Source organism: Phaethon lepturus, unplaced genomic scaffold, assembly GCF_000687285.1.
Source record: "Phaethon lepturus isolate BGI_N335 unplaced genomic scaffold, ASM68728v1 scaffold22547, whole genome shotgun sequence".
Classification (NCBI taxonomy): domain Eukaryota; kingdom Metazoa; phylum Chordata; class Aves; order Phaethontiformes; family Phaethontidae; genus Phaethon; species Phaethon lepturus.
Window position 1 is genome coordinate 48,609 of NW_010551537.1, and position 10,265 is coordinate 58,873.

Genomic DNA, 10,265 nt, shown 5'->3' on the forward strand with positions numbered 1-10,265 from the left:
TTCTCTGTGGGGAAAGAGAAACTTTATGTTTCATTGACGGATGTTATGAACTGCTTCGCAACACGTAGCTATACAACACATATTAAGACAGAACAGAGATCATTCTTACCAATTAGTTCCAAAAATGTAGTCTAGGAGGATTCTTGACTGTCTGTGGTTCAGCTATTTTAATTCTTAGGATACTGCAGAGCTGCAGAAAATTGAAAGAAAGTGAATATTGTGCCAATTTTCAAAAGCAGCAAGAGGGATGAGGTAAAGTGCCAGTAGATTGGTTACTCTGGCTGCCATTGCAATAGTGGTCAGAATATCTGATTAATTAAAAATAAGCTATTATATATTACCACTCTTGGATCTCTTGCTATTCCTCAAAATGTGGGCTGGTAGTAATACACACCAAATGATCCCTCATCCTTAAGTAGTTAATAGCAATACCTATTTAAAGTCAAGAGTTAGTTTCAAGTTACATACATTCTTCTCATTTATGTTGCCTCTGTTTTGTACAGCATTTGTTAATGTATGCACATTTATATTAAATACAAGTTTCAGCATACAAAGCAATTATACACTGAAAACTGCACTCCACCACACAAGGGAGTGTTTTCCCTGAAAAAGGTTGATGACGTGTAATTAGTTAGCTGCAGGACATTCATTAACTAGTACAATTTACTGTCTGGAGAGCAGATGAGTCCACTCAGTCAAATTCCATATGTATGTGTGTGTATATATATGTATAACAACACTCGGGGAGATTTGGAGTAAAAATGATGTCTGAAACCCTTTCCATGAAGGCAGAAATAAGGGACCTACCTGACTTGCATATGAATTGAATGTCTAGCCACATGGTTCAGTAAAGCGCTTAAGAACCGTACAGCTGGGAAATAAATGGACAGGAAAAAAAGGACAGGAAAGCTGTTGGGAGCTATTCTTAAAAAAAACTAGATATAATTGTGCATTTATTTTTCTTTTTTTTTTTTTTTAATCTATTTCTATTAAGCTTTGCGAAAGTCTTACTTATGTTTGGATTATCCACAGAAATTCTTTAATGTCCTTCTCTTAAGTATGTACTAGAGGTGATGCCAGTGTACTGCCAAAACTGAACTGTGCTGTCCCTGTGGATGCATTGATCCTGCAAACCAGGCTACTGGAGTTGTCTTTCAGTGACCAGGGTGAAATAAAGCTGTGAAGGATGTAATGCAGTTACAGGGTGTTCCACCAGTAAGGTGCATGGGAGAGTAAAATGGTGATGCACCATGCAAGGTGACTGCATGGAAGAGAAAACTTTCTGGGGTTAGCATTAGCCAGAGGTTCCCTGTAAGGTGATGAGCATTTTTGTTAAGCCCTGAGCCACCTTCCAGAAGCCGGTCAGTATAAAATAGTGGGGTTTTTAATAAGAAGAAATGTGTTTTGTTCTATCCTACAGTTGCAGGGTTTTTACGTATAGTCTATTGTGCAAAGATAGTAAGATTTTGTTATGCAAAGGTGGGAAAAAAGGTGTATCTTACTAAGGTTAAGAATTTGTTAGCTAACTGATTTCAGAATTAGTCTTCAGTGAGAAACATCACTGCAAAAAGTTTTCTTCTGTGGAATTTTTAAGAGTTTACTAGTCTCAAACTCTATTCAACATTTTCATGAGTGATTTGGAAATAAATACAACACCCTGACTGGCCAGATTTGCAGTAGAACAAAGATTGATGGAGTGCTGAGTAATACTGAGGACAGGGCACTCAAACAGAATGATCTGACCTGCTTGATAAATTGGCCTGATTAACCACAGTTAATTCTAATGCACTGAAGTGTGAAGTTATGGTTAAAGGAATGAAAAATGTATGTTACGATTTACTCCCCCTTATGAAAGGGAGGACTGTATTGTGGAAAATGCTAACTCATCAGCTTATGGAAGACAAAACAACTCAGAAGAAGTCTGTAATGGCAAATGAAGATAACTGGATTCTGTATATACAAACTGGGAAGTCACTTATATGTAAGAATATAAGAATAACAAGGCAATGTTCATCTCAGTGTATAGCAATAGTGGGAAGCATACCGGAGTCTGCATTTGATAAAGGGACAGCGAGGAGTTGGAGGGAGCACAAGAACAGAGATACAGCTAGATAGAGCAAATAAGGGGTTTTTTATAATGAGAATTTGGAGGGCTGAATCTACTCATTTGACAAAAAGAAGGCTGTGATGTAACCTTGGTATATTTTATAGAATCGACCCTAACGAAGAAACAGTGGTTATGCAATGGCTTTTAAGTTACGAGGAAAAAAATTAACAAGAACTAATGTCTGGGCTCTGGCCAAACTAAATGAAACTGGAAACAAGGTGCATACTTATTGCTGGAGGATGATCACCCACTAGAACATACTTCCATGAAATGTGGTGACTTCACCGTTCCTGATACCTTTAAAAGAAGAGGGGTCATTTTTCTTCAAGGTAGACTTTGGTCAGCCACAGGTGATTGGGATTAAAATTAAAACATTTCAGTAACTGCATGGCAGGTAACAGATCTGACATCTAGCAAGTCTAAAAAAATGATCTGATGATACTTCTGACTTTTATAAATCTATGGGAAGAAATAAGATGAATAATCTAGTACAAATACAAAGCTGTATTTGCTGTTTTACTTTGTTCTTCCACAGCCTAGTAGGAGCTAACTAGAGGTAAACAATTCAAGACCTCTGTACAGTGTTATGAAATGGACTTACTAATGAAGTGCAAGCTTGTAGGACCATTTAGCAAGCAACAGTGGGAAAACCATGCCCCGGAAAACTGTCCCTCAACGTTTTGCTAAAGGCTTATCATTATGTCCTTGCAAATAAAGACTGCAAAGGCAAAGGATGCAGACAACCTAAGTATCCCTCCAGGCTTAGCTTTAGCTTCCAAGAACTTCACAGGCCTTCCTCACCTCTCCTAAGACCTTCCAGTCTTATTTACTGCAGCCTACTGCTGCTCCTTGCTGAAATTCTTGGTTTGGTTTCACATGTGAAAGATATAAAATGCCTCCTTCAAGCTTGTTGAATCTTGAGTTAGGCCTGACTGAACAAAACCATGCCTCAGAAAATGTCTAAAATGAGACCTTTTGCAAATGACCAAAGTCATTTAAAAGAGCCTATCCATTTGGGGGGCATCCTAGAAGAAAAGCCAAGCACAAAACCACATGGGAGATACCCAGCTCATCACTGACATGTGAATGGCTGAAGCTGGAAGCACTAGTGATATTCTGTAAGGAAATTACATCTGACATACTTGTAGCTATAAGAACCATCCCTTTGAGAGGTTCATACTGACAGTGCAAAGAAAGTGAACTGGTCACGAGAAAATCAGTCCAGGCTGACTATAAGAAGACCAACTTTCAGGGTTTCATTCTGGAAGGATAAATGCAAAGTGAAGAAGAGCTGAGAGCCAGAACCTGTCCATAATCCACAAAAAATACCTTCTGAGAATCTTCCCTGGACAAACCACACTGTTAAATCTACAACTTTTCAGCAGTAGAGAAATGAAAGCATCGCTATATCCAGAGAGCTCCCTTACAGGATCAAGGCAGGCATTTCACAGACACCCCTCCCAGCCACTGAGACACCTTCTCCCCTATGTTTTAAAACAGGGAGTTGCACAGAGCACTTCTGTCCTTGGCTGGCATGTCATTACAGAAACACTGTGTCCTGCTCCCTCTGCCAGGCTCTGATGATGCTATTTAAAGCTTCAGAGCAACATGACTCAGCCAAGCGCACTGTGGATACCTTTATCTCCTCGTTCGGAAACTAGAGATAAAATCCTGCGCATGGGCCTTGAAATGCGGCTGGAAGCCACAGAGGCCACCCCACCTGGCTACCAAAGCCTCTCCATGTAAACCCAACACAGGGTCCTTACACCAGGCACAGGTATAGACTGGGAGAGGAGTGGCTGGAGAGCAGCCCTGCAAAAAGGGATCTGGGGGTGCTGGCCGACAGCAGGCTCAGCATGAGGCAGCAGTGTGCCCTGGCAGCCATGAGGGCAACCTGCACCCTGGGGTGCACCAAACACAGCATAACCAGCCAGACGAGAGAGGCAATTATCCTGCTGTATTCGGCATCGGTGCGGCCTCGCCTTAGTGCTGTGTGCAGTTCTGGGCCCCACGATTTAAGCAGCATTTGAAAGTCCTTGAATGTGTCCAGAGGAGGGCAACGGAGCTGGTGACAGGGCTGGAAGGAACGTCCTGTGAGGAGCAGCTAAGGACTTGACTTGTCTAGTTTGGAGAAAAGGAGGCTGAGGGGTGACCTCGTTGCTCTCTACAGCTTCCTGAGGAGGGGAAGTGGAGAGGGAGGTGCTGATCTCTTCTGCCTGCTATCCAGTGATAGGACATGTGGGAATGGTTCAAAGCTGCTCCAGGGGAGGTTTAGACTGTAAATGAGGAAGCGTTTCTTTACCAAGAGGATGGTCAAACACTGGAACAGGCTTCCTAGAGAGGTGATCGATGCCCCAGGCCTGTCGGTGTTTAAGAAGCATTTGGACAGTGCCCTTAATATCATGGTTTAACTTTTGGTCAGCCCTGAATTGGTCAGGCAATTGGACGAGATGATCATTGTAGGTCCTTTCCAACTAAAATTATTCTATTCTATTCTATTCTATTCTATTCTATTCTATTCTATTCTATTCTATTCTATTCTATTCTATTCTTCTATTCTATTCATTCTGCAATCCAAAGAATTTTAACATTTAAATATAACCACAGGTGGTTTTCGTAGGCTACAGATTGTAGATGCTGTACAGTTACGTACACTGAGAAACTCACCACAACCTAGAGCTTCATCTTCCAACCTAACCTGCTAAAAGTACTACAGCATAAAAAAAAAAAGAAGAAATGCATGCATATGCTGAGTAGGCTTTACTTATTTTGAGATATTTGTCACATGCTGTAAAAATAGGATGGTCCTATTTTTATACTTTGGTTAATAAAATAGATACCTACGAAGAATTAGGGAATTTCTACTATCTGTTAGTAACTGAGAAATGAACGCTCTGTGAGGAACATTAAATGACTCACTTGGTTTGTAAAGTATTAGTGCGTTTTATGTTATGTATTCAACATAGAGCATGGGTTACCTGCAATGAACTTAATCAAAATAAGCTTATTCGTGTGTTTGGAAAGAAATACTCTTGTGTATTCATATTGCTGTGACTGTGTGATCCAGGTTTACACGTTTTTTAATTTGTAGATTAGACAACTTCTCATCATGACACATTTGGCCCAAATGAACAAATTATGCCATGTATGTGCATGTCTGTGCTGGATTTGGTGCAGAGCCAGTCCAAGAGAAATTATAACTGTGGAGGCACAGATCCTTCTGCAGCAGCCTGCCATACAGAAGGATGTACGCGCTGTTACAAACCTTCCCAGAGCTTCCAGGGATCTTTATAGGTCTGCACCTTTCTCGTCGTCTTCACAGTTGGCACAAGGCTCATGGTAACATGATAGTTAAAATAAATTTTTGCTATCTCAAGAGGGAAAAATAACATTACTGGAGCAGGATACCCTTTTTAGATGCCCTACTGCAAAACACAAAGTCTTCCTTCTTGCGCTGAGACCATATAAAGCTCTTTCTCCCCCATGTGGGTGCCTCCTAATTCTGCAGGTGCCGAGCTCATGCAAGACCCAGCCAACAGCAAAGGCAGGCAGAGCTGATGAATTCAAGGGCCTGCACATCCTTGCTTTTGTTTTGAGGGGGTTTAAAAGTAGCAGAGCTGTTCAGCTTGTATTTCTAGTTACTGTGCTACTACCACTCACACCAGGAGTGACAGAGGGACGGGTAGCCAAGCAGCAGTGAGGAAGCGCACAGAGGAGCTTAGCAGTCAAGCCGTGGAAAACTTCATCAACAGTCTTTTGCTTTCTCAGTTGATCTGGTACCCATGGCCTATGTCTCCTCTGCCTTTGTCCAAAGCCTCCCTTGGAGGTGATCTGTGCCCACACGATGCCATATGACACGTGCCTTTCTTTCTCTAAGCACTTGTCTACAATGTGCCATGGTCCCAGTCACAAACCTGGCCCACAGGCTGCTGCTTGCCTCACCACCACCTTGGAAACACAAAACATAAGCCAAGTTATTAAAATATGCTTTTAATGTGGTCTGCCCTGAACATGTTAGACTTAAACATTTCAAACTCTCTTTCAAGGCAACTAGCACCATGCTCATTATCATCTTAGCTTAGCACCTTCTTCTTCGTGGTTGCCCATCCTCTGTACCGTACAATGACTTGTACTCCACTGTTGTAGCTGAATTGTAATGAATTGCTGCAGTGAAATTCTATGGAGAAAAAAGTTTCTCTTCAGTCTTTTCTTTGTTCATCTGAGATTGCCATTCAGTGGGCTTGAGCAGGAATCCTTTGAAGCCTGCTGGCCGATTGTAAGGGAGCTTCAGTCTCTTGGCAGGTTAAGGGACTCAAAAGCATCCTCCCTTGTCTGACATGATTTCTTTTTCTGCCTTTTCCGTGCCACTGCTGTGTGCAAGGCCTGCATAATGAGGTCTTCATTATTTAGGATGTTGTATTCACCCAGCTGAACCAGTCGGTCGTATGCCTTCTCAGTGTATTGAATTGAATATGTTGAGTAAGGGGAGCAGTAGCCATAGAGATCAACTTTGCCATCTTCCATCTCTGACTCTGAGCGCTTCTGACCTAGGAGGAAGGGGCAACAAGTCACTGCTGAGAGATGGGAGTTACTCTGGTCATAAGCAAGCAAACTCTTAACAGAGCATGAAAAGGAGGCATGTCTCCACAGAGAGTTCATAAACTTAAACGTTTATGTGGGCTTAAACATTATTTTTAAGCAAATAATTCTTTTTCACACTGCCAGCTGAGTCCCTGGCTCAGGTAGATATCACCTGCTTCGTGTGATGAAGGGAGAAAAATTGTGATTATTCTTCTTACATGGGTCTACACTGCAGTTCTGAGCTGTACCTGTGGCTCACGTAAATACATCAGAGGTATCTGCAAACTAACTAGCTTAGGGATTGAAATAGCACAGCCACAGCATCAAATCTGACATGGTAAAAAATGTAACTTCAAGCAACAGAGAGTTTTGATGTATTGAAATGAGCCAACAGTGAAGCTCAAGCGTTGGAGTATTAAATATACTCCCTTTAATAGGCTGGCCATGATGTCAGCCTTTTTCTAACATGTTTGATTACTTACCTGGTGCTTTGTATTTTTGGAAGGTATCATTAATTAGTGGGAAAAATAGCAGTACTGGTGCTCCTGGAGTCTCAGCACCATCAAAGAGGTAACACTCCTTCAGGTTTTTCCTGTCTTCTTCACTCAAGTCCACCCTGGGAAAAAGGATTCCTTGCTCCGAGCAGTACTTGCAGGTCTGGTCCAGAGCCTGGATCAATGAACAGAGCAGTAGTAAGACTTAAAGAGGATTTCAGGGCTCAGGATTTCTTGGAATCCATTTACAAAGGGGGCATTTTCCAAGCTAGCTGTGTGAAAGCTCTGAAACCCGTATTGGAAAGCACTGCGTCTTTGGAGGGAAGGTTTTTGTTTTCCCCGAGTTCTCAGCACAAAACAGTTGTATCACACAAGAAAAAAACAAATGAGAGTATATACAGCCTATAAATGAAGCTGCAGCACAGACACTGCAGCATTAAGCTAAAAATGCTAGTGGTTAAGACTTTTAGGAGGAGCAATATGGAAAGCACCTAAGTGTTAAAAACTTCCAGGTATACAGCTGTTGAAGAAGAAATAGAGACTGCTTCAATTCCTCTCACCTGTATCTGGGATCCTGCACTGTAATTTAAATGCAGGATGACGTCCACCTTTCTCTCTGGTTTTAAAAGTGGCATGATGCTTGTATTGATGAAAAATCCCGTATCTACCAGGGACAGGAATTCCTCTGATTGTGTCAGCTGGTTGGGAAATGTGTCTAACACAGTATCTAAAAGGAAAGATTATTCCTGCTGTAAGTGCAATAGCACAAAACTGGTTAGCCTGGTTTCCACTCTTACACCAGAGAGCCCTAACTTCAGGGAACAGAGATTTGCCGTACCCCTTCTCTTCTGCCCTCCCAACTCCAGCCACATGCCGTTTTGGACCTGCAGTGGCAACGTTCATGAAAGGGTTTTCTTGTGCCTCCCCACCGAGCGTGTCTTCAAACAGAGAAAGGGAGAACCACCATCGGGACCTGATGGTCCTGCCTCAGGAGGTGTGTGCCGCCAGCAAACCAACGGCATGGAGCTCAGCAGCACGCCGTGCCACATCCCAGTGTGCCACAACTGATTGATCTAATAATGATTCTGCCCACACATTGCCACTAACCCTGAAAGAATGGGTTTAATACCAAATCTGGGGTTTTGTTTTGTTCTGCTTCTTTTTTCTCTCCCCAGGCACACAGGTCTTCTGTTACCTTTCCATCTGCGGAAGTGCTTGTTCTCCAGGTACTCATTATGCAGTTGGAAACCCTTTAAGAAGTTGTGCTCTTGGGCAACGCAGAGGCGGTCGGTGAGAGCGCTGCGGAGAGCGCTGCCGAGGGGGCCGGGAGGGGCGAACAGGCGAGTCCTCAGCTCGTGCAGCTTCAGCGGTAGGAGGGGTTCCTCCTCTGCACAGGGAAAGGCTGTTAAATTCTACGTGCCTAGAGCAAGGTCATCCCCCAAAATGTCAAGTAAGTAGTAAAAATCAGTGTTTTCTTTCTTTGAAAGGCCTCGGATGAAAAGACTTGATGAGCACAATGCTACTCCTACCAGCCAAATACCATTTCCTTACACAGTCCAGACTAAAAAGACCCTAAAAAACAAGACCCAGTACCAGGCAGCAGTAAAAGTCTGCACCAGATATACGCACACTTACGGAACAGACTGAATGCAGGCTTTGGAAAAGGATAACTGTCATACATATTTGTATTACAGTAGCTCCTACTTAATGTAGTCAAAATGTTTTTGCTTTATTAATCATTTACAGGTCAATCTTATTATTCCTGAACATTTTACTCATCCCAACATCAGTGTTGAGCCCTCAGTGAGCACATAGATCACAGGACTGGAGATTTTTTAATTATCCAATTATGCTTTGCAGAGGAGACTTTGAATCCAATTCCTTCCAGAAAGGCAATGTGGCCTTTGAAGAAACACTCCAAAAAATGCCAAATATACTGTGCACATCTCACATAGCAGATGGGTGTGATGGTTTATCTAACATTAACTCTATCTAACAATAAATATACAGTAAGGAAGAAGTATGATAATTTACCTATATCGTCGATTTTGTCCCGGGTCCACCTGTGCCAGAAGTCTTCTGATGAATGGGACAAATTCCAGATATATAACACATTCAACGAAAATAAACTACCCCACATGCCTGTAAAAAGAAAGAGCTTTGTAACTCAACCATTCACACATCACAAATAACAAAACTGTTATCATGAGATTAAACTCATGAGGTTTGTGCTTTTCCTCAGTTTGTTTTAAATGGATGATGTGTCATTTTTATTTGGTTGCTGGTTTTTAAACCTTATTTTGATATCCATTTTTTTTTCTTATGGTACTTAGGGCTGGATATATATTTTAACAAATGGTGGGATTTTTGTGGATTAATATGGTTTAAGGAGTTTGAATTTTCAGAAAAAGAACAAGTATCACAAAGCTTGTGTAAAAAGAAAGGATGAAAATTTGCAATGAGAGATTTGATGGGGAATTATATTGATAATACAACACACCCTGATGCAGTGGAGAATCAGCATGAAGGCTCATGTAAACTGACTATAAGAAGGACACAAATTACTGACTACCTGTGAGACAGGAAAAGACTCTGGAGTCATTCTGGGTTTGGCTGGGAGAACATTAATTTTCTCCATAGTAGCGAGTATGGGGCTGTGTTTTGGATTTGTGCTGAAAACAGTGTTGATAATACAGGGATGTTTTAGTTACTGCTGAGCAGTGCTTACACAGAGTCAAGGCCTTCTCTGCTTCTGACACCACCCCACCAGCGAGGAAGCTGGGGGTGCACAAGGAGCTGGGAGGGGACTCAGCTGCAACAGCTGACCCCAGCTGACCATATGACATCATGCTCAGCATATAAAGCTGGGGGAAGAAGGAGAAAGGGGGGATGTTTGGAGTGATGGCATTTGTCTTCCCAAGTAACTGTTATGCGTGATGGAGCCCTGCCTTCCTGGAGATGGCTGAACACCTGCCTGCCCATGGGGAGTGGTGAATGAATTCCTTGTTTTGCTTTGCTTGTGTGCGTGGCTTTTGCTTTACTTATTAAACTGTCTTTATCTGAACTGATGAGTTTTATCAATT

At 42.1% G+C, this 10,265-nt stretch overlaps 1 protein-coding gene across 1 annotated transcript in view; it reads right to left on the reverse strand.

Moving 5' to 3' along the window:
* Nucleotides 1-6,394: 6,394 nt before the first annotated feature.
* LOC104623772 (cytosolic phospholipase A2 epsilon-like) overlaps nucleotides 6,395-10,265 on the reverse strand; it is a 17,708-nt gene continuing 13,837 nt past the window's right edge. The window contains exons 17-21 of the mRNA XM_010290956.1: nucleotides 9,217-9,324; nucleotides 8,378-8,569; nucleotides 7,743-7,909; nucleotides 7,171-7,357; nucleotides 6,395-6,654 (exon numbers count right to left, since the gene is read on the reverse strand). Coding sequence (XP_010289258.1) covers nucleotides 6,395-6,654; nucleotides 7,171-7,357; nucleotides 7,743-7,909; nucleotides 8,378-8,569; nucleotides 9,217-9,324 — 914 coding nt within the window. The remainder of the gene's footprint in view (nucleotides 6,655-7,170; nucleotides 7,358-7,742; nucleotides 7,910-8,377; nucleotides 8,570-9,216; nucleotides 9,325-10,265) is intronic.